General features: G+C 34.6%; 1 protein-coding gene across 2 annotated transcripts; it reads right to left on the bottom strand.

Annotated features, from left to right (window-relative positions):
- Nucleotides 1-957: 957 nt before the first annotated feature.
- LOC138335801 (NADH dehydrogenase [ubiquinone] 1 alpha subcomplex assembly factor 3-like) lies at nt 958-23759 on the bottom strand. 2 transcript variants are annotated; one of them, XM_069284972.1, is made up of 5 exons: nt 23625-23759; nt 17074-17257; nt 15893-15959; nt 1807-1907; nt 958-1474 (listed from the first exon to the last, which is right to left on the bottom strand). In XM_069284972.1, the coding sequence occupies exons 1-5, from the start codon at nt 23633-23635 to the stop codon at nt 1364-1366; spliced, it is 474 nt and encodes a 157-aa protein (XP_069141073.1). In that variant the 5' UTR covers nt 23636-23759; the 3' UTR covers nt 958-1363. The 2 variants fall into 2 exon arrangements, with proteins under 2 accessions (XP_069141073.1, XP_069141066.1); XM_069284965.1 differs by lacking the exon at nt 23625-23759 and adding an exon at nt 18641-18798.
- Between the last annotated feature and the right edge of the window lie 1656 nt (nt 23760-25415).

The following is a 25415-nucleotide window of genomic DNA, read 5'->3' as shown; positions in this document are numbered from 1 at the left end:
TAGGTATAGGCGGGTTAGAAATTTTGAGTCTATGAGTTTCCACCCTTCTCGTATATAGTACCATGTAGAGTATGATTTTTAATCGTTTTTTTTTATCTAGACCTCTAAAACGTCTAAAAATTTTCTTAGTGCATTCTGTTGGGTCCATGATTATATAATCAGTAACTAATTATCAGATCCCCGTGCTGGCGACGGCCTGAAACACAGGAATCTACGGCGGCTGGGAACGCACATAAAAAGAGAATTACTACCGTGTATACTGTGCGCGAACGAAATATTATTGTGTGTGAACTATATATCTAAAAACCAAAAATGTTATTATTTCAGTTAACATACAAATTAGAGACGGATTAATATACATGTAAGTACATCGTACTTGTTTCTGAATCCAAAACTCTCATGACATGCATGTTCTGTATTGCCCATATTGTTACTGTCATATCATTTATACTTCATTTGATAATGAGGTCAAAAGTATTTCGCTCGAACCCAATAATTATTTCGTTCCGACACAATATTTCTTTCGAATGCAATATTTCCTTCAAACGCAATAACATTTCATTCCCACGCAATAAAATTTCTTTTTAATACAAATTTGTTCAAAATCAAATAATAAATTCCTATGCAAAATTCTTTGTAAAGGACTGTGAGTAGCCGAGTATTTTTAATCATTGTAAGGCCCTTCTTCTGCATAGGAAGTTCAGCAATAAGTTCTATAGTTTTGAAGAAGAAAATATGTTAGTGACTTATTTATAATTGAGCAACACAGAATGGATGAAGATAAAGTGCTGGCGATTAGAATATGTTATTTCTTCACTAATCACCCAAAAATCCCTAAATAGTGCTGGGAGATTACATTAATGATTAACTTTTAGGTTATCAAAGGGTCAAAAACCTTCAAACTGCCAAGAAGCATTTGAAATATTAAATAATAGAAGGAATGACTAAGATAGAATATGATGTGTAAAAGGATTTATTCTGAACAACTTTCAACTAGAACTTCATGAATGCAGGTTATAGCAGTAAAATTACTAAGTAGAAAGTACAACACATTTATACATAATTCCCATTTATCAATTTACAAAAAACACATTTACTGGAAAATAAATACACACACTATAAATGACTTTGTATCACATAATCAACATCCGTATAACATTCAAACCTATAGGATGTTTTCAATGCCGTCCTTATGAATAATGCAGCCAATCATCACATGATTGATCCACTTCTCGTCAACATACATAAACAACTAGATCAATCTTCGTATCAACCACATACTCCTATATCCCATGTTCTATAAACAAACTTAGTTGCTTCATGTTAACGAAATTCATAATGTCACTTATCATATCCAGATCTATCATAAATAGAGATTGTCTTTATCGATAGGTATTTTTTCAGGAGGAATTAGTGCAGCTGCTACATTTCTCCCCTCTGTACTTAACATGTTAAACAAGCCACAAGCTTCTTCCTGAAACAAAACAAACAGTTTCTCATGTAAGAAAATAACCCTACAGTTTGCAGCTTTCTGAAATTAATCTATAAAATGATAATGACTTTAAACCAGACTTAGTACCCCCTGAAAAGATTTGATAAAAACTACCGTTAATCTATAAAATGATAATGACTTTAAGCCAGACACAGTACCCCCTGGAAAGATTTGATAAGAACTACCGTTGTCCAATCACAAATGGAAAGAGTCTTGGTTTACTCTTGTAGCCATATGGTTTTGTAAGATACTGTTCTAAAGTTTTCATTGCTTAGTAATACTGTTTTACTGCTTATAATATTTAGTATACTTACTGTAGGTAAAATTTCTGTGTTTATGCCCTTTGTTTTAAGGAACTGGTGAACTTCAGGATTGACCTGATCAATAAACATTCCTTTTCCAATGATCAGCATATCTAACAGAAAAATAGAATAAGAATTAGTATATAATACATGATTACATGCCTAGAGAGAACATGATACATTGCTGTATATTTACATTTATCCTGCAACTGTCCCACACACTGACCGATAACTACTGCCGGATAAACTTGTGCTTTATCCGTCAATACAAAATGCTTTATCCGTCAATACGATCACGTGAATTTGTTCCATATCTGACGGAACTTTTTCTAACTCGACCCAGAACTTGAACTTTCCGGTAAATGAAATGTCATTCAGTCCCGCTAAAACGTGACGTCACATTCATCGGAATAACGTCATTTTTACGGTATCCAAAATCTCGTATGGCGGTGTGGTTTTTTTCTTGGCTCATGGCAAAGGTATGTATTGCAAAGTAATTTTTAAACGGGTATATATTGTTTTTTGAGTATTTTCATATTGTTTCAGTGATATATTACACTGAATGGATTTACGGATGGTGTTTGTGAATGCGCTTATTTATTTCCCACGGCAGTAAAAAGGAGTACACTCTCATTCGGTTTAGTGAATGAATATTTACCTCCGCATCAAAGAAGCGTCACGCTTCGAGCGAAACCAAGTAAATAACTGTCAATTTGCTTTCGTTTTGAATGCCATAATAGTTGCAGGATAAACAGAATACACGATTAGTATCTTACAATACAAGTTTTATTTTGGTGCTCGACACGGAAAGCCGAGATGACTCGGCAAAGCCTCGTCATCTCGGCTTTCCTAAGTCTCGCACCAAAATAAACCTTGTATTGTAAGATACTAACCATATATTCTCTATTTTCACTGCAGTCCCACTATGTAACCTTACCAAGCGCAGTTGGCAGTCGTATAGACAATGAACTTCAAGCGCTTATTATGACTTCATTATCATTGTGACCTCACAATTGTCGTACCAGCGATCATGGTAAACGGCTGTTCAAATGGCTGTTCCATCCTTGACGATAACGAATGATTAATTCATTATAGATGCAAAATTGTTACCAAATGTAAATATAAGCATTGAATGTCAGTTGGCATTCATAGCCAAAATGAATGCAAACTGGACAGAGTCAAATCCAACATGAAGCGTGCTTCATGGAATTTGTCTGTCTAGTTCGCATTCATATTTGCTGTGAATACCTGACATATAGGTTCTCAAGCACTTATGATCAGTGCTGCTTATGTTTAGCTAAATGCTCTGCTTTCATCCATACATTTTTACTCTTAATATCTTTATGATGATATGTTCTTAATGATTTTATTTTTCTCTTACCCTTGACAAATATCTCTGCACTTCAGTTTATACAGAAGATATATCTTGCTTCCCATCATTCCCTGCCAGATACGTCAACAGTTTTATTCATGAGATATCTCTCTGTCAACCCCTAGAGTAGGACAGATTGTGTGTGCTAACCTTTTAAATTGAACACAACCCTCAGAGGAATGTCCACCCATCAGCTTTATTTTACTTGGATATTCATGGATTAGTCCTTTTGATTTAAAGGATTTGTGCAGTCAAAAATGATAATTTCAGTTTATGATGGAAATGGCTTTATTAGACCATGTAGAAACCTCTCCGTGCCGTGTGCGACCGGAATAACCTGTAAACCGCCGATATCGAGGTCAAATTTTCTGACCATCCGATTATGCATATTTTCTAGCTCTAAACCGTGTGACATCATAATAGTCCGTGGCTTATAGCTGTACTATAACTGATGTGCTATCACTTACATCGACGGTCACAGATAAAGCCGATAAAAGTTTTTTTATGATTATTTTTGAGTAAAGTTAATAGTTGGTTTGTTTATTTTTAAGTCCTATTAACAGCAAGGGTCAGGTAAGGACGTGCCAGGTTTGTTGGTGGAGGAAAGCCGGAGTACCCGGAGAAAAACCACCGACCAGCGGTCAGTACCTGGCAACTGCCCCACATGGGATTCGAACCCGCTTCCCAGAGGTGGAGGGCTTGTGGTAATATGTCGGGACATCTTAACCACTCGGCCACCGCGGCCCCTAAAAAGTTAATCGTACAATAACTCTGGCTCGAATATGAATAACTAAACGAGTGAAATTTGATGTTTCAAATACTCTAATTTATGCTCTAATAGCAGGTATCTTCGTGTAATTATGAAAGAAAATCCACACAGAAATAAAAGTTTCAGATTTTTTGTCGAGGAGTTCAGCAACGAATAAGTTTTAATTAGATAAAATTATCCTGTATCTTTGATACATTGTGAATTGCAAAGTTTGTGACAGTAATATGAAATTTTACGTAACAATTTAAGAAATCCTTGATTAAAGCATCAATGATATGATGCTTGACATATGTACACACCGATGATTGATCATTACAAACATTGTGTTGTGTGTTGTTAACCGAATAAATCGAGATACATTTATTACAATACCGTAAAACGTTTCAACATGGGGTAGAAAAAATTTACTTTTGATATTATAAAAGATCAAATACTTGAGATATTAAGCAAAACAAACTATTTTTTCAGACCGTGCGGTCGCTTTCAATTTTTAATCAATATACGAGTAGATACACTGATATTATAGATATATAATTAGCCATGCCTTTGGTTTGGTTGTTATGTAATACCTGGACCAGGATGTTGTTTACCTGTACACAACGCTATTCATCGAACTCACCTGTAATTACCTGGCCCCGGGCTATTTGCTATTCGGTGGACTATATCGGGTATTTGCTATTGTCTTACTGTCAATCGATCAGGTTAGGACATCTGTTAATTGGCTTGTGATTTGAATTATGGAAACCCCGTACATCTATGCTCTAGGTTTTTTGTTGTCACCTCCATTTTTAAAATGAAAATGTAAAAGCAAATGGAAGTAAACTATACCTGATCATACCTAGGAATATATATTACATACACACATATATATGTCGTACACAGGTAAAACAATCAAAGTACTGAAAGTACTAAATGGCTCGGTCTCAATGATTGGAGGATATATTTCTAAAGTCAACATTTTTTGGACAATAAGAAATAAAGTTTGCTAGTGTTCCTTCCAGTTTGGACTTTTGAGGATTCCTTGGACACCAAGGTGTTAAATAAGAAACATATACTAAACTCTTAGGAGCCCATTCTAATATTTCCTATGGTGTTATATGCCAAATGACTTTATAGCATCTTTAACCTTTTCCTTGTTAATTTGATGTCAATTAAAACATCCATTCTGAATTGCTATTCTCATTAAGTTCCTGGGACCAAAGTATCAGTTAACAAGTATTGTTTTGCAGCAGAGACAGACAAGAGGCATATTTTTCTATGCCAAAATGTCTTAAATATAGAATATGTCAGTCCTCAAGAAGACTTATCAATATAGTCATACCATTTCTGAATAAACTGGTCAATTGGTCTACTTTTAACAAGTTTTTGTAATTAGTCTTTTGTAAAACAGCAAGTTGATTGATATATCCAAACATGATTTAAACTAGCTCTGATAAAATATCTTAAACATCTTACAGCCATTTAAACAAGAGCTGTCGGAGAACAGCAAAGCTCGCCTATTCAGAAGAAGTTGTTGTTCAAGTATTTACTATTTAAACATGGAAATATGACAAATTAACAGACTAAAAAAACCTAAAGGGCCCCAAATTGGTTGTATTATCACGTTCAGCATCCATACACATTAGGAAAATAAAATCATAAACATTTATGATGACTTAAGCTTAAACAATAGACAAAATAGAAACTTGCTCAAAAACTTTAACGTGAAAAGGGACGCCAACGCTGACGCCGACGCCGACGCCGGGGTGACAACATTAGCTCCCCCTATTCTTCGAATAGGCGAGCTAAAAACGTCTGGTCTATTTTCATGTTAAGTATACATTATGCCAAAAAGTAATCATTCTACATTTTATTCCAATATCAATTGGATATCTTGTTAGCTCGCCATAAACCATTAATTGTTTTATACACTTTTTTAACTTGAGGAAATTACAAATAACTTTTTCTACAATATTTGTATTTTCAAAGCCCCATACTTCTGATGAGTATAATAAAACTGGCATTACAAGTGACTAAAATATTTTCAGTTTAAAATCAACAGGAAGGGATACATTCCTTTGTTTCTTAAAAATAGTAGACACTGATTTAATTGTTTGTTCAGCAGTTTTTTCCTTTTCTTTAAAAACGCTACCATTAATGTTAAAAAATATACATATATATGTATACCCTTCTTTTCAAAATAATTCTATATCCCATAACGTAAACTGGTGTTGTTGGGCCAATTTATGTTTTGAGAATATTACAACTTTTATCTTTCTGATATATTAGATTATAATTTCCATGTAATGCAATAATGTAATGCAATATTATTCAAATCCGTTTAACATTTGTTGTAGAACAGTGTCATCGCCATATAAAATGATAAAAGTTTGGGTTACATTTCAATATTATCTGTAAATAATTTGTCAATAGTTGTCAGACAATTAACATTCTTTTTCCGCCAGATAAGATTCCAAGTCATCAAGGTATATTGAAAATAGGAAAGGAGATATAAATAAGGTACCATACTGTGCATGTATATGTTCAATGTAAATTAACAATGTAAGCTGATCTTGCAGAATTGCCTTACAGTGTTATAATAAATGCAGTTGTCTCATTGCATTGGATATAATTGATTTAAGGCAGTTCATGTGGCGACCGAAAAAGGTAAAATCACCATTTTCAGAGTGATCAGAGAAGATTGATAGTCAAGGAGGGAAAACATAAGACAACCTGTGTTATGCAAATTAATATCTAATTTATTTTGAATAAAGTATGCCGAAGATGATGATTAGTGTATTATTAACAATAATCTTAATATGTTTTCTAAAAATATTAACAACTAATGTCATATTGTGTTATAAATTTAATGTTTTATTTTTATTCTTTTTATTTCAAGCATGTAGATGTCATAGAAAATAAACAAATACCAAGTATATGCATATTAAAGTAAAATTCACAAATCACAACACTAATGTGTATTGTATATATGGAATGAAGATGATGATGTTAATTATTTGGATCAAAAATGTTTACAACATTAAATGTATTATATATATGGAATTTGAATATGATGATAGTAATTATTTTCATATCAAAAACTATTACAGTATGAAGCTACCACAGTTGAAAATGATTTCTTTCATTTTGTTCACACATTTTTTCTCCTGGACTGGTTCCAATTGAAATGATACTTGCATGTAGACATTCTGTAAAACATAAGAAAACAATAAATGTATTAACAGAGTAATTACCGAAAAGGCTAATATCATATAATTAAACATTTTTTTTATAAATAACAATACCAGTTTAGAGTAAATATTATTGAAATTTATTTTCTGTTGTTCTTTAGTCCTCCTGTTCTTTAGAGTTTTGTCCTTCATAAATTGATTGTAATACAGCAGTTGTCATATAATGTATCTGATAATGTGCACACAGAAGTATAAGTATATGCATATGCATGTGTGCATGGGCACGGTGATAAGTTTATTTTGCCGAGTAAAAAGTTCAAAGAACTAGTATTGTTCATACTCAAAGATGTAATCGCACTAAAAACAGTGATCGTGTAGGCTTTTGTGTGATTGCATTTGTAAGGGGTGTATCTCTGAACGCCAACATTTTGGATTTAGCTGTAGGGTAGTTTGTTTTGACAGTGGTTATAGTCTTTTTCCTAAAGGCAGACCCAATGCCACAGGTAAATTTACCTGTAAAAGTTACCTGTGTTGATACTTATCTAAGTGTATAATGATTAATTTTCATTTCAATAAGTGTTCATATTTAATATCAGATACATATATACATAATATATGTTTCTGTTAATATCTATGAAAATATAACAACAGAATCTATGAATGAAATTAAATTAAATTCACAATGATTTTATTTCAAGAATTTTAAAGATTTCCTTGATATATCTAAAATCTCTGGTATAAATCTCTATAAACTTATTTCACATGGAAGTAACTTTACAATTCAGTAATATCAAAGAAAAAATCCAAAAAGGAATTATCCAATTTCAACTTAGTGTAACACCAATTTGATTAAAAGTTTGAAATAATATAAGCCTTTTGCCTGTTGAAACGTGATATATTTCCACAAGGTCTTCCATATATGTCTGTTAAGTGACCTTATATACATATATAGTACATGTACATGTAACATCTGCGTTAATAACCTACCAAAGAGTAAGTGAATTTATGTCAAATATGATTTCCAAATTTTACTTGTACTTGACTGACCTTTTTAAGGTAACAGAACATACAATATATTTTGAAAGTTGCATTAGGATGCATCATTTATCATAATTATATAATTTTCCTGCTTTCTTATCCTAAGATGGTATTTCTAGACCAGCGTGATGTTACATTATAATGTAAATGTACATGTACATTTGTATATCATTATAGCAAAAGAGCACCCAATAATTAAACTGTTGTCCGTTAACAGCGCAGTAAAATTATATATTTTTGTGCATGTTAGAAATAACATATAAATTTCTTTCCTATGGTTGAATTTCGGTCAAACATTGTTACTAGATACAAATTGGTATATGTACTATAATCTCTAAACAGAAAAAACTAGAACACTGACACGTCAGAAAGGGCCCCGCTATGTGTCTGACGTGCTTAAGTGGAAAAGTAGTATATTGACAACGAATTCTTCAGTGTTAGCTATATGTTGCTAATAAATAATTAATGTCAACATTAATTGGGAAACCGATGATGGTACATTATTATAATTCTTTGGAAAAAGTCTTCCAAGTATTTAACTTGAATCCTGATTCCAAGCTAACATTACATTAAGAGCATACAATTAACTCAAATACCCCTTTTAAACAAGGTAAACCTCATAGTTTGCTGAAGAAACACATAACAAATGTGAAAGGAAGGGAATAAAGGTCTTGCTCAAATATTTTAATCATGTAAAAGTGCATTAAGCAGTAAAACTCTGGTGAGTTGACTTCTTGTTTAATTCTGAACAACTCTGCTTCATTATAAATGTTGTAGCAAAATGTTCATGAGAAAATATTTTTTTTTAAATTTGACCTTGACCTTTGACTTAGTAACCTTGGCCCATGACCTTACCTTTGGACAGTCAACTCCTTGTTTAATTCTGAACAACTTTGCATCATAATGTTATAACAAAATGTTTATCAGTTAAGAGCAACAACATTGTGATTTTTTTAAATGTTAAAATCCAAGATGGCCGATTTTTTAATTTAATTTCAGCCTGAAAAATTACCAAGCAGATCTAGGATGGATGGGGAATCATCATGTAAAATATGGGGAAAATACTCCACTCCCTTCCATCATTAATGTGCAAAAGAAAAAAAAACGGACAGACGGACGGACGGACAGACGGACAGACGGACGGACAACCTGATTACTATATAATAGGGCACCCGCATCTCGATGCGGGGCCCTAATTAGAAAACTGTTAATTTGATATTCTGAGCACTAAAAGTTTGCAACATTTTGAGAATTACAAGACCTTCAACATATGGACTTGAAATAATTTTGCCAGTATTGCAACATTAACATCTATAATGTGTATTAAAATGAATATGGTTAGGACCCTAAGTAACAGTCTTCAATCTCATTTCATTTAGTATTTTTACATTATTAAGTGACTTCTAAAAATATTTTGTATCAAAAATACATATAGAGCATTAAACCCCAATGATATATTATTACCAATGTTTATAAAACATCATATATGTGTGTTTGTGTCGGCTTCAATAGATTACCAACTTAAACTATAATCAACAGGTCAAAATTTCCGACAATATTAATTTAAACTTTCGTGATATTGTTTTTCTCCACTCATTTTCTAACCAAATACTTCACGGTGTACGTCTATGCGATAAGAGAAATCATGCGCAACTATGCACGGTCACAAGAAATGAAAGTTGGCTAAGAATGTACACTGAAACCTGTTTTTCTGATAAAATTGAGATATGATTTGTAAAAAAATATTTCACCTGGAACTCAAAATGCATCGTTCTTAATAATCCACATGTAGCTCCATATTATCTGTGATTAATAATTTACGTTGTATATAATACGGAATATATTGAAGGAATTTTTATCCAAAACCCACCAATGTTACCTATGATACTGATTGAAATACAGGTAAATCTCAAGTGACTTTACAGGTGAAAATAAAGACAGCTTATATGAAACAGTATATAATTGCCTTCCTATTGTTTCCTAAAACTGTTGGCGTTAAAGTGTACACGGAATGGTTTGGTATATAAGGCTTGATAAATACGTCTTTGGATAAAATTTAGAACGGAGAAAGTACGAGTTTCATAGCGATTACGGTATTAGAGATAATGCGACTTTTCTCTAAAACACACCTGAAGCCCCAAGCCATTGACCCCGATTCGGGACCCCTGACCTGTGACGTCACGAGGACAACGGGACCTATTCTACTCGCATAAGATAGAGAGGCGATTTTTGGTGTCTGCCATCTAATATAAACTATCTGTTTGTAAATATCAATTTTGAAGACACAAATACCTGTGTTCATGTCCGATACCTATTTAATATTATCCTTAATCACAGATATGAGTTTGAAAAACGCTTGAAAACAGGGATTTATGCCATGCATACATGTATATTGATGTACCTGTCTTAGATAAATGAACATCTCTACGCAATTACTGCATAATTTTACACAATAAAATGTTCATAAAAATCCACGTACGTTGTATATCTGCGGTGGTTGGAACCACATATATGTGAATATTATATCAAGGATTCTTGATTATGTTATCCAAAGCCCGACTCGGGTCTTTGAATGTCTACTGGGCAAACCCGCTTAACAGATTTCTGACTTTTTTTTTTATAAAACCTGCCCATACGATTAAGTTATGATTCCAAACAGAATTTTTTGCATATATGTAAATGCATCTACATCTGAAATCGATCTATTTGTTTTTTGACGAAATATATTCAGCTTACATATAATACAGTACACTCGACGACTTGTTGATATTTCGCTCAAGTTCATTCATTAGTGTCTTTAATTGAAAAATAAATCATGCACGGGTCAGACGAAAACAATGAGACTGAAGATGTCTACAGTGTATGTGACAAGTCTAATCCAAGAAGCAGATATCGAATACAGAACAAAAACAGAACTGTCATTCCGAATAGCCAATGTCGTGCTGCGTTAATCTCTATACCTGTATACTGCAGTAACTAAACCGCGTGGTCAACCGAGACTAATGAGGGGGCTAACCATATTACGTAAGAAAGGTGTTTAGTGACCTGTCACGCTTTGTTGATTAGCTCGCGTCAGGTGTCAAAAGTGAGATCACAGGCAAGTTAGCGATTGACCATCATGTAATTGTTGTATAATGTAATATTTGTTTACACTTAAAAATCCCTGGTTTACAGTAAAATATACCGTTCTAACATAACATATAACAAGTGTATCAATTACTAGATGTACAGTATATATTTCAGAAAGACTCATTATACATTTGTCTTGTTTATATGTTCTGGTTACACGTAAATGTATTTTTATAACAAAAACTACAAAATTATCTACAAATGGCATGTCGAGAAAGAACAATGCAAATATAATGCTCAATGTCAGAATTTTGATATTTCTGATAGTAGATTTCGGATATCCATTTTTTACTCCCCTCCTAATTTATGTCTATGATATCTACGTGTATTGAACTATGAAATACATTTAAAACATTTTCTTTTCGTTATGTTGGTTCTTGAAATCAGAAACATACATACATATATATTTCTGTTGAAATCCATAGGCCTAGAGAGAATTTTTATTTATACAGAAACATATTCAAATGAATAATTATATAACCATCATTTTTCTAATTCGTCCCTTTTTAGATCACATTATGAAAATGGAATATTCCCGAGGTTTGATAATTTAGAAAGTTGTTAAAACAGAGATAAGATCTCTAGTTAAATGTACCAGAAACATAAATAACGTATACATGTTTCCGCTTATCTACATATGTATTTAGCCTGATTTCAGTTGTAATATTTCCTATTATATATATAATTAAATCGTCAACATAACTGTATACTGTATATATATTTGTAAAATTCTCGTAACCCCATTTCAGGAATACATATATGTCCCCCTTTTTGCTATAACCCCACTACCAAACACCTCACTGCCGTTGTCCTCGTGACGTCACATCCGGTTATTCCTCAAATTAGCGTGAGCGGCCGATTCCCTGATTAGCAGTCGATATACAGGTAAAAATCGAGCACTTCGGAGGGCTGTATCTCGGTACTGAAGCGGCCGATTTTGATACAGATTTCAACATTCTTGTCAGGAGATCAAACAGAATAACATATCTAAATATTATTTTCCGTTCCGTGTACACTTTAAGAGAACACCCCTTTGTAAGACTGTGCCAGGTGGTAGAGATTAGTTCCACTCGAGTGATCACACAATGCAAGTGAGAATCGGGAGTATGTTTATGTAAGTAAGTTTAATTACTAATCTCTGATGATTGTTGATAAAATATAACTCAGGATAATTGCTAAACATTTAACCGTTTTCTCCACGTTTGTTGTAGATTGAAACAGCTTTTTAAGTGCCGTTCTACGGAAGAATTATAAAAAAGAAATCGGCATTTTCATCGATCTACAAATGAAGTAGTCCAAAAAAATCTCACTTCGAGTTATACGAACATTTTATGTATGATTTTTGTCATTCGGACCAAAAATACTTCGTTAATTACGTAGTTTACTAAATACGTTATATATATTATCAGAACGTCAAGCTCCTGTAGGCCTACATGTGATGAAAGTGGCTAAAATGTTTTTAGTGACAACCTCTATACGTGCTTTAATAAGAGCGCAGCTCTCTGCGCGGCCGAAGGCCGCGTAGAGCGAAGCTCTACTAACCATAACATGTGTGTAAGCATAAAGTTCCAATACATTCCAGTACCCCTTTGGACTTTGAAATTGTGTCCCGCGGTCCCAAAATGCAATATGCACAACTAGGGCCCTTGGGGAACCTACATATGAAATTTGAGAAAGATCCCTTCTGTACTTTCTGAGAAATAGTGGTAACAAACTATAACTACCAAAATACAAGATGGCCGCCTGTTGGCCATCTTGTTAATCGATCGGTCCCAAAATGCAAAATGCACAACTAGGGTCCTAGGGGAACCTACATATAAAATTTGAGAAAGATCCCTTCTGTACTTTTTGAGAAATAGCGGTAACAAACTTTAACTACCAAAATCCAAGATGGCCGCTTGGCAGCCATCTTGTTAACTGATCAGTCCCAAAATGCAATATGCACAACTTGGGTCCTAGGAGAACCTACATATAAAATTTGAGAAAGATCCCTTCAGAACTTTTTGAGATCGTTCCCAAAATGCAATATGCGCAACAAGGGTCCCAGGGGAACCTACATATGAAATTTGAGAAAGATCCCTTCGGTACTTTCTGAGAAATAGCGGTAACAAACTTCAACTATCAAAATCCAAGATGGCTGCCTGTTGGCCATATTGTTGACCGATCGGTCCAAGATGGCTGCCTGTTGGCCATATTGTTGACCGATCGGTCCCAAAATGCAATATGCACAACTAAGGTCCTAGGGGAACCTACATATAAAATTTGAGAAAGATCCCTTCAGTACTTTCTGAGAAATAGCGGTAACAAACTTTAACTACCAAAATCCAAGATGGCCGCCTGTCGGCCATATTGTTGACCGATCGGTCCCAAAATGCAAAATGCACAACTAGGGTCCTAGGGGAACATACATATAAAATTTGAGAAAGATCCCTTCTGTACTTTTTGAGAAATAGCGGTAACAAACTTTAACTACCAAAATCCAAGATGGCCGCCTGTCGGCCATATTGTAGACCGATCGGTCCCAAAATGCAAAATGCACAACAAGGGTCCTAGGGGAACATACATATAAAATTTGAGAAAGATCCCTTCTGTACTTTTTGAGAAATAGCGGTAACAAACTTTAACTACCAAAATCCAAGATGGCCGCCTAGCAGCCATCTTTTTAACTGATCAGTCCCAAAATGTAATATGCACAACTAGGGCCATAGGGGAACCTACATATGAAATTTGAGAAAGATCACTTCAGTACTTTCTGAGAAATAGCGGTAACAAGAATTGTTAACGGACTGACGGATGGACGGACGGACCACGGACCACGGACGAAAGGCGATTTGAATAGCCCACCATCTGCATCTGATGATGGTGGGCTAAAAATGGAAGGGTGACTTATTCAGAAACAAAAATGGTTCTAAGAACTATTTCAACTAAAGGTTTAACCTTAAAAATTATTCAAGTCTAGTACTGTAATTACGGAATCGTGGCATATAGCAATCTTCCGTAATTTCTAAGGTATCAGTAAAAATTCTAAGCATGTATTTTCACCGTTTCGAATCTAAATGTACATGTATAGTCATACAAGAAGGGTTACAACATTATCACACTAAATATGCTTATCTAAATATCACTAAGTATATTTTCAAAAAGGTACAAGATATTATGTCTATTTATAATGCCTGTATACAAGTAATTTCAATTTTCATTTGAACACTTTATGTGGTTACTTTTTGGATTATACGATAAATGTTCATATATCATACTATTAAATCTCAGTAAGATATACAAAACGGTCGACAATGAATATACTATTTTAAGGATTTAGTATAATTTTGAAATAATTAATTTAAATTTAAACTTAAACTGTGATTTAGGAACATATATCAGAAATACCATTGATGTATTTCTGCTTTTTAGTAAACGTTATGGATAAAGTTTCAAAGGCAACAATATAGATATACATATTATTTTCGGAATAAGTTTGGTACTGCTACTCCAATATCACATAGCTGATAACCGTCCACATTTTATTTTTACTCAAAAACTGTGCCGTGTTTGCATCGTTATAGCAGAAGTTTGAAATAAAAACACGGATTCCAGATATATTCATGCTAAATTTTGGGATTTCACTCTGAAAAGATAGTGTTACATTATACTGTTTTTTTATTACACTGAAATTTACATCATATGCTATCTAAATCTCAGTCCAGACTGATCCGAACATCATTTTGATATCGCTATCAAATTGGACTGATTATCTAATCTAAAGTTAGATATATGCTTGTCTGAATTTTTTAAGTCGTGTAAATTGAATGTTTTGAAACTGAAAACATCTACATCATAAAGCTAGAATAACCATTTACTCGAAAAACTCAAATTGTAGATCTATTAACGTATACGTATATATGCTGTATACATGTATAGTACTAGGCTTACCTTGTGTAGCCGCGGATTACTCTGACATCACAAGACCATGTGACCACCTAGCTCATTATCTCTGAAGCGTAGTCGACACTACCCGTAAATCACGACCAAAACCAACCGATAGCGCTAAAATCCAAAGCATCCAAAGCAATATCCTGACGTATTATCAAAAAAAATTTTGGCTGCACAAATCCTTTAATACGAATTGATTTTAACCAGGACAGAGACAGTCTGCATACATAAATGCATGCACAGAACAATTTAATAACGTCATATGCATGACAATACATGTACTGTGTAGATTCTAGACATAACAGCAATTAAATTCCAATGCTTCACATAAACTTCACAACAACATTGTCATGCATATGTGTTATGTCAGAACTAGATACATCAGAAAGTAAACTGGATGGGGAAAAATAATCATTCAACCCTTGAATAGTGAGACAGGGTGGATCTCAAACCTTGAGACAAGATGCTGAAGCTGTTAAGATACTCGCAAGCATCACGCTGAACAACTAAATATCTTATCCTCAGGTTGAGATTCATCATCTGTCTCACCAATTGGCTGAAAGATTCTATGAATTTATGGACAAATAATTCCAGTATGTACCAAAGACATGTTCTTTATTAACATCATAAACAAATTTTCTGATAATTTCAAAATTGTGATAAGGGAATCAATGGTTAAGATAATCTTACCTAGTTTTGGTTCAAGTAAGTGGAATAAGACAAGACTGTTTTTGTCTAAATGCTTGGCTGACTTCACCTGCAAGAGGAAATTTATTGTAAAGTATATATATATGTATAAGAATATCATACCAGTACCAATATTTTCTTTTGCCAAGTATACTCTGAATTTGCAATCACTTTTAATTGAGTTAATAGTTCTTGGGATGAAAATATCGTCAATATTTCATTTCCTACACATTTTTTTCTTCTTCGGCAGTTTTCAACACTGATGAGTTAGGACACCTGTGGTTCATGCACCAAAACTTATTCTGTATTTGCATATTACAGAGTTATCTGCCCTTGCAGTTAGGTATTGATTGTCATATGTTTGCGAGTGTAACATCATACTTTTCAAAGACAAGAGGCCCAGAGGGCCTGTATCGCTCACCTGGTTTGTAATGCCAAGTAATGTTCTGGATACAGGTTCATTGTATCTTTTCTGAAGGAATTTGAATAATTACCTCTAATTCCCCTATTGAGCCCCTACCCTCCTGCCCCTAGGGGGTCAGAGCCAAAATTTATACAAGTTCATTTACCCTTCACCCAAGGATGGTTGTGGCTAAAGTTGGTTACAATCCATGCAGAACTCTAAGATAAGTAGCTATTTATAGAATTAACCTTTATTTCCCCTATTGGACCCTGCCCCTCCTGCCCCTGGGGGGGTCAGAGCCAAAACTTAGGCAAGCTCTTTTCCTTTCTCCAAAGGATGTTTGTGGCCAAATTTAGTTACAAACAATGCAGAACTCTAGGACAAGTAGCGATTTATAGGATTTACCTCTATTTCCCCTATTGGGCCCCGCCCCTCCTGCCCCCCGGGGGGTCAGAGCCAAAATTTAAACAAGTTCTATTCATCTTCCCCCAAGGATGTTTGTGGCCAAATTTAGTTACAATCCATGCAGAACTCTATGACTAGTAGCCATTTAAAGGAAATGTTGACACACAGACGGACGGACGCCGGACGCCGCGCCATGACATAAGCTCACCGGCCCTTTGGGCCAGGTGAGCTAAAAATGTTGTGGATTGCGCACACAAAATAAAGACGTAACAATCAACACCTACCCACAAGGGAGCTAACTCTGTAATATGCAGAGACAGCACATAGACTATGTACATTTTTAGATTACAGTATACATGTATGATTATTAACTTACATTCCAGTGGAGAACTGTCTGAGGGAAGATGGCTATTGGCCCCACCAGCTGAACATAGGGACTGACACGGAATCCCAGACAACTGTAGCTGGATATAATCATGCGCTCCTCATTCAAGTCAAAAATAGGCTTCATGTTGGTTGGAGCGTAATCTGATCGATCACACATGCCTCGTACAGCAGTTCTATAAACATGAATAAAACATTGTGAAAACCAATTTAACACATTATGTATATCAACATGTTTAGCATGTGATGTCCATGACCTAATCTTGTGCTTGAAACTCCAGATGAGTTGAATCACACAGCTATCATCATTTATTATTTCAAACCCTAAACCAATCCCATAAGAACAGTGGAAATTTTTCCCACCTGAAATTGCAGTAAAACTAATGAACCATATCTTCTTTTAAATCTGCTATTTGTATGCTCAATAATTAATCACACTAGTACTACTACAGTATCCCCTCAGGTGGGGCAAACACTGCATGCCAGGGGTTTTTCGTAGATTTTCATCTTTCATGAAGTAACAGGCACTATCATTTGACTGGTCGAAATATATCTCGATGGAATGGTTTAGTAATGAGTGATGAGGTATAAGATAAATGTTTCCTGAATAATATTGTACATCTAGCTTTCAAAGGAACTATTACCATGAAAATAACTGTTTTCTCTAGTTACTTCCCTTTCATCTATTTTTCTTTTATAAAAATAGTACTTTCATTTTCATTTTTTTTTTAATTTATTGAAATATTACATTGTGTTGATTTAAACATTCTAACAGATGTGTTTTAATTTTTTTGTCATTTTTGTTTTTTAATCAAAATCCTGTTGCATTTAACACTTTACATATTTTTTCTCTGTCTTGATTTGATATAATTTTGAAATACTTATTTTATTTACTAAAACGGATGAAATATATAAAATATCCATGTGCATTGCTGATAATAGTCGAATCTTTGCTGTAATTACCTGCCTTTAACTAACTGGGTACTGATATATAAAAGAGCAAGTCCAACTGGGTACTGAGTTACTGAGGCCAACATTTTGTTACATTACTACAATGTAAGTACAATATGTAACAGTTAGGCTATAAGATTAGAGCTGGTCGTCCTCCATAATCCAGGGGTTCCGATCACTTAACGATCTCTGCGCCTCTGGACTATCTCATAGTCAAACTGAAGGCAGCTTGATCAGGCCTAGGGGAACAAATCTGAACCAAACACAGACCTGCAAAAATAAATCCTTGGAAGACTACAGCGAGAGCGCCGCCCATATCCAAAGCCATGTGACACATACAGTCAACCACAGTGTGCCGTAATAAGGCTCTTTTGATGTACATCAAAGGACTAGCTTCCAGTTTTACTATGAGATAGTCCAGGTGTACTAGTTGGTTTACTATGAGATAGTCCAGGGGTGCACTATTTGGTAAAGATGGGAGCTGTTACACACTTCAAAGTACACCGTGATATGTATTTGCTATTTGAAATTAGCATTATTTTTAAAAAAAAACATAATATCAGAGATTTAGAAGTCCCTGATAACACTTTTAACTAAACATAAGTTACCTGTTGCGGTGCATTAGCCTTAGGCACAATTGCCTCATAGCTAAGCCTGTCTTCCACATGTTTTCAATGTCAGGATTTCATAACTAAATTGGAGTTATCTCCCGTGGACACGGTAAAGTTTGAGTCGGAGTCCGGAAACAAATTATCCGAACCGGTTACTTTGAGCAAAGAATTATACCGTCGAACTTTATAGATCCATATTGAATTGTTTAGGATGACCTCAATAGCTTCCATTTAGTAACCATGATGGGCGTATTTGAGTTTATACACAATCACAATGTGGTAAAGATAGTAAGATACTCATATACACTGTATAGATTCATTGGTCTTAGAACATCAGAATGAAAGCTAATCTAACCACAGGGGCCCGTTACTACTGTTTATATTATAATATATATTTTTAGTCACTGGGTACGTTATATCCCAGTGACTGAAAATACATATTATAATATAAACAGTAGTAACGGGCCCCTGTGATCTAACCCAGGCAATATACAATATCAGGCAAACAAGAAAGTAACTAGTTTTAACATTGGTGACATGATTTTTCATTGTGAGGATGCTGTAAAGCTTCTGGATTTAACTATCAACTCATATCTAAATCTCAATGCACGTGTCAGAAATAAATGTCCTTGGGCGTCTTGGAAGGTATCTTACCTCAGAGGAAGTCCGCTAAACCTGCTTATATTATTAGGCTTATTATTTAGTTTTTTGTCTAACATGTATTAGACAATAAATAAAATGAAAATAGTTAAAAATAAATAAATAAATAAATAAATAATATAGACAGGTTTAGCGGACTACTTAGAGGAACCATTTATCATGTTTTTGTAATGTCCTATTTGAACTTTTGTCCTTTGGTTTAGCATTTTGGCTCGAGGTCTAATACCCAAAAGCTTGAAAAAAATCCATTTCATAGCACTTAAATTAATGTACCAGGATTTTAACTAAAGTTATGAAGGAAGGTGAATTTACATTATGTGAATATAAATATTACTATTTGCAAAGAGAAATTCTACTCAAATACATTGTAGATACAGTTCAAATATCATCCAGTATTTTCATTGAAAATATGCAATAATTAAATTTTTCGGATATTTACCATTACAACTACCTACAATCTAGTCAGCTAAACCTGCCTATATTTTAAGGCTTTTTTTATATTTTTTTTGCCTAATATAGCGGTACCGCTTATTAAGTTTGGATCCCTTTGATCTCCCACACAGCTCAGCGACGTTCAGTTTGCAAAACTTTTCTGATTGGCCGACCAGGGAACAGTATCGGCGTTACTGTAACACATAGATTCTAGTTTTGCTTGTAGGTGGGACCGATGTTAAGTTGAACGTTTAAGGTAAAAGCCATTTCTTTCTTTTTGCTTTACAAGTATTTGGATAATTTCATTTGTCACTCTTAGTAGCTCGTATATATATTCTATATTATCATTATATTTTGTAAGTTAAGTTGATAAACTTCTTTTTCCCTTTCAATATAACGCAGTTGTCGATAAACAAAAGACACAGTTCTAGCTCACAGCGACAGAACAAGGGAGGAACGTCATAACCATAAACTTTTACTGCGCAATAATATCATCAGATATAGTTCGTCAATGCAACCGTAACAAAAACATCTATAACCGTTATAAGAACTTTCTTTTGCAATTGTCTTCCTAACATTTCATTACATTAATCGATCAATAGCATGAATTACGTAAAATTGAAAAAAAAACATACACAATCCAAAATCCATCAAAAGTCTGCCGCGGAGGAAGACATCGAAGGAGGCGTTGTTCGTGATTTTTGGGACCATACATGACGCGTAGGTATACAAAAATCATAGAGTCCCTACTGAACACTTAAAACATACCGTCTATGGTGCATATGTATTTACAAATTCAATGTTTGTGTTTTTGAATACTAAGGTTCGATTTACTCATAATATCAAGTAATATGTAAAATGAAAAAAACCACATTACATTTTCATCGTGGAGTGGTTTTATTGCTTAGATGTGCACAGGCTCTCCGAGCGTACCTAAGATGGCTGTTTCACAGCATCAAAAAACTAATGAAAATGTTTTCAGTGAAAAAAGAAAGGTGTCTGTTCCGGTGTAACGTTGAAAATGGACACCCGTTGAAAACTGACCTTGGGTCATTTTTCAACGTTGAAAAATGACCCTGAAAACCGTTGAAAACTGAACTTTAAGCGCACTTTTTACACCGACCCGTTGAAAATTGACCCTGTTGAAAAGTGACCCCATCAGAATTTGTTTTCACACAACAACACGAAACCACACAGCATCACACAGCACAGCACAACACAACAAATCACAACAAAATAACACAACATCACACAACACAACAACGCATCACATTAAACACAACGTCACACAACACACAACTACACATCACAAGACAACATTACACAACAACACGACACAACATCACAACAAAACATCACACAACACAACCACACCACCACACACAACCACGTAACAACAATACAACAACATCCAACAACAACATTCAACAACACTACACAACACAATATCACACAAAATAACACAACATATCACACAAAAACGCAACAACAACACAACAATACCCAATAACAACACACAACAACACAACACGCCTCACAACACAACACAACATAACAACAAAACATCACACAACAACACACAACACAACCACAACACACATTCACGCAACAACAATACAACGCCACTTAAAAACCACACAACCCAATAATACACAACAACACAACAAACAACACAACATCACACAACACAATATAACACAACAGCACATCACACTAAACACAACATCACACAACACACAACAACACAACACAAGACAACATTACACAACAACACGACACAACATCACAACAAAAACATCACACAACACAACAACACACAACCACACCACAACACACAACCACGTAACAACAATATAACAAAATCCAACAACAACACTCAACAACACTACACAACACAATATCACACAAAATAACACAACATATCACACAAAAACGCAACAACAACACAACAATACCCAATAACAACACACAACAACACAACACGCCTCACAACACAACACAACATAACAACAAAACATCACACAACAACACACAACACAACCACAACACACATTCACGCAACAACAATACAACGCCACTTAAAAACCACACAACCCAATAATACACAACAACACAACAAACAACACAACATCACACAACACAATATAACACAACAGCACATCACACAACATAACACAACATATCACACAAAAACGCAACAACAACACAACAACACCCAATAACAACACACAACAACACAACATGCCTCACAACACAACACAACACAACATCACACAACACAACATCACACAGCATCACACAACAACAACACATAACAAACAACACACAAACACACAACACAAAACACACAACCACAAAACAACACAAAAACAAAACCATACGCAGAACACAACATAACTGATCCATACGCAGATATATAATACATGTATTCTTGTATTGCAGAATAAATATATATTAACAATTACTGAAAACCTGACAAACGTAAAATTGTCGAAAATATAATAATATCATAGTGCCAAGGCCACTCATAGATGCTGTGAATGAAGGACTCAAACAAAGGAATAAAGAAATTGGTTTTTCATTTAAATATAGAATTTAGTAAACTATACATAAGTGTGCAGTGTTGAATTTCGGAGTTTGATAAAAAATATTTACGATATACCGTATTTATTTTATGATATTTGAAGTTTTTCAAGAACAATAAGTTGAATAACTTATTATCCTGAAATAACTGTTATAGATTTTATTTCTAATTACTTTTGAAATAACGATTTCAACACCAATGAAACCGTTCAGAATCTGAATAGGCCTATCATTTTTTTTTATTATTCTTTATTAATTGCTAAATTATCAATTTCATCAATGTCTCTTCAAATACAAAAAAAATAATAAGTAAACATTTTCGTATCTTAATATCCACTTAACACTGAAGAATATTTTCGGAAAAAATATAACATTAAAAGCATTACTATTTCCGGATATATGTTTGTTTCCTTTTTAGATAACGAACATGGGTTGCTTTGACGACTTTTGACTAATAAATCATGGCCAGATACTTTTGCCAAATAAAAGGTACATTATTTCATTACGTATATCACTCGGATTTCTTTTAAATTCACAAGAACGCTAGCCGTTAACATCAAGAAAACTTCATGTAATGTATCGGACTTTAGCAAGTCTTCGTAAGCCTAACAGTAACTGGTTGGCGAGATATTATCGTGCAGAACATTTATCGTGAGTTTTGCTTTGCCGACTTTTGACTTATAATAAAACATGGCCATATACGTTTGTCAAGTAAAGGGTACATTATTTGGTTACTTATAACAGTCAAATTTCTTTTGAATTCATAAGAACGCTATCGGACTTTAGCAAGTCTTCATATGGCTACCGTGCATTACACGGCAATATAAGTTCATTTGTCACTTTAAGTTGCTCGTACATAAATAAATCTATATTATCATTATATTTTGTAAGTTTATGTTGATAGATTTAATACTTTTTCCCTTTCAATATACCGCAGTTGTCGATAAACAAAAGACAGAACTCCCACTGACAGATCAAGTGAGGAGGCACGTACTGATGTGAAGAGTTTTACGTACCGTGAGCAAAGTATATAGAGAAAGCATAGAGTGAGGAGTCGTCTGCTATACCTATATATCTATTAATTTGGAAGACGACTCCTAAATCCTAAATGGTCCTACCATGGCATCGCCTAGCAGTAACTAGCCCTACCCATCAAGAGCAGGGGGAAAGGAAGGAACCTAGCCTATCAATTTGGTATATAGATTCTATAATTTTGAAGCCCTTCTAATTTATCTATGTAAAATATTTAAACTACAGAATGTATAACCTGTACCTATACCTATCCCCTGGGCCGGCGTTATCTCACCTACTCTTCATCCAAAGACCGCAGAGGGGTTTTTATCGTGCAAGGCTGGGCATCCTCACACGGGACACCGTCTTTAAGTCCCATCCGACGGACTAAGTGTTAGTAGTTAGTGGTTGCCGTGCGCATGCCTGTGAATTTTTTATGGTGTCCCTACATTAAAACACAAACTAAGACTGACTTCTTACGAAAACTATTCATCTTGCCAATGTCTCTTCTTTCTGTATAACCATACCTTTCTTTCGACACATAATACTGATTTTTTTAACGTACAATGTATGATTGTGCATATTGCGACATTAGTTTTGTGAGGGAGTAGAGAATTTTAGTAGGACGACTATGGGAAGTTATTATAGATATATGAATAATTTGGAGAGTAAATAGATAAAAAAAGGCATGAATATAATAGATAAATAAATAAATAAATAGATAAATATTTCCACGATAGTGGACAACAGGGTTGGAGATGAAAATAGGAGGACAGGAATGGGGATTGTATATGGGGCTGGGGGGGGAGTGGGTGGTTGTCGATGGATAATACTTGGATGTGTGGTGTGTGAACTTCCGATGCCATTTGTTGTGATATTTGTATTATCAATGTCAATATTGATATACGTTTGTGGAGAAAAGGAATAGACAGAAGATAATGGGGAGGAATTTAGTGCTATGTTCATTATGCAATTGATATGGATCGTTCAATGGCTAAATTGTCCCTGACGAGGGAAGAAGCCATACAATCAACATAATTTCCTACCGTATGTGTATGCTTGATGTGATCTATTTGATTATTTTGGTATGTTTTATAGTGCGATTGATATGGATCGTTCAATAGCTAAATTGTCCCTGACGAGGGAAGAAGCCATACAATCAACACCATTTCCTATCGTAGGTGAATGCCTGTTGTGATATTAGTGGTTATGAGGGGTGTGTGTGGGGAGAGGGGGTGGTTGAGAGAGAAAAAGATAGAGTGGAAGGAGGGTGGTGGAAAAAGATAGAATTTTAGGTAGTGAGTGAGGACGTAGAAGATATAGGGGAAATAAAGAACAGGGTGTGGTGGCCAATCAGGTTCACCACCCCGACCCATTTCTGGGCAACCCATAGTAAGGATATGGTGATGGTTTATTGAATGGATTTCACTCTTAGGTAGTGTGAAGATAGCTGAGAGGGGTTGGACGAAGTATGATGGTCATTCAGATCCCCCGCCCGACCTATTTCTAGGCATCCCATAGTAAGGAAATGGTGACGGCTTATTGAATGGGGTACTTACTTAGTTCCAGTTATGTGTTTGTTGTATATGGAAACTGAGAAGAGAGGAGAGAGAGAAAAAGGTATGTTGGCCAATTAGGTCCACCGCCCCGACCTATTTCTAGGCAACCCATAGTAAGGAAATGGTGACGGTCAGGCACGTACATGTACTCAAAACTATTAACTTTTACTGCGCAATAATATCTCAGATATAGTTCGTCAATACAACCAACGCAAAAAAAGTACATGTACTCATAACTATTAACTTTTACTGCGCAATAATATCTCAGATATAGTTCGTCAATACAACCAACGCAAAAAACTTTATAAGCGTTATAAGAACTTTCTTTTGCAGTTACCTTCCTAACATTTGATTACAATAATCGATTATTAGCATGAATTACGTAAAATTTAAATAAACATACACAATCCAAAATCCACCGAAAGTCTGTCGCAGAGGAAGACAGCGAAGAAGGCGTTGTTCGTGATTTTCGGGAGACCAGTGTTCTCGGAGTAATACAAATGTCATAGAGTCCCAACTGAACACTT

This window comes from Argopecten irradians, chromosome 1, assembly GCF_041381155.1.
Source record: "Argopecten irradians isolate NY chromosome 1, Ai_NY, whole genome shotgun sequence".
NCBI lineage: Eukaryota > Metazoa > Mollusca > Bivalvia > Pectinida > Pectinidae > Argopecten > Argopecten irradians.
The sequence above is the reverse complement of the archived record's forward strand: the minus strand, read 5'-3'. Positions and strand labels throughout refer to the sequence as shown.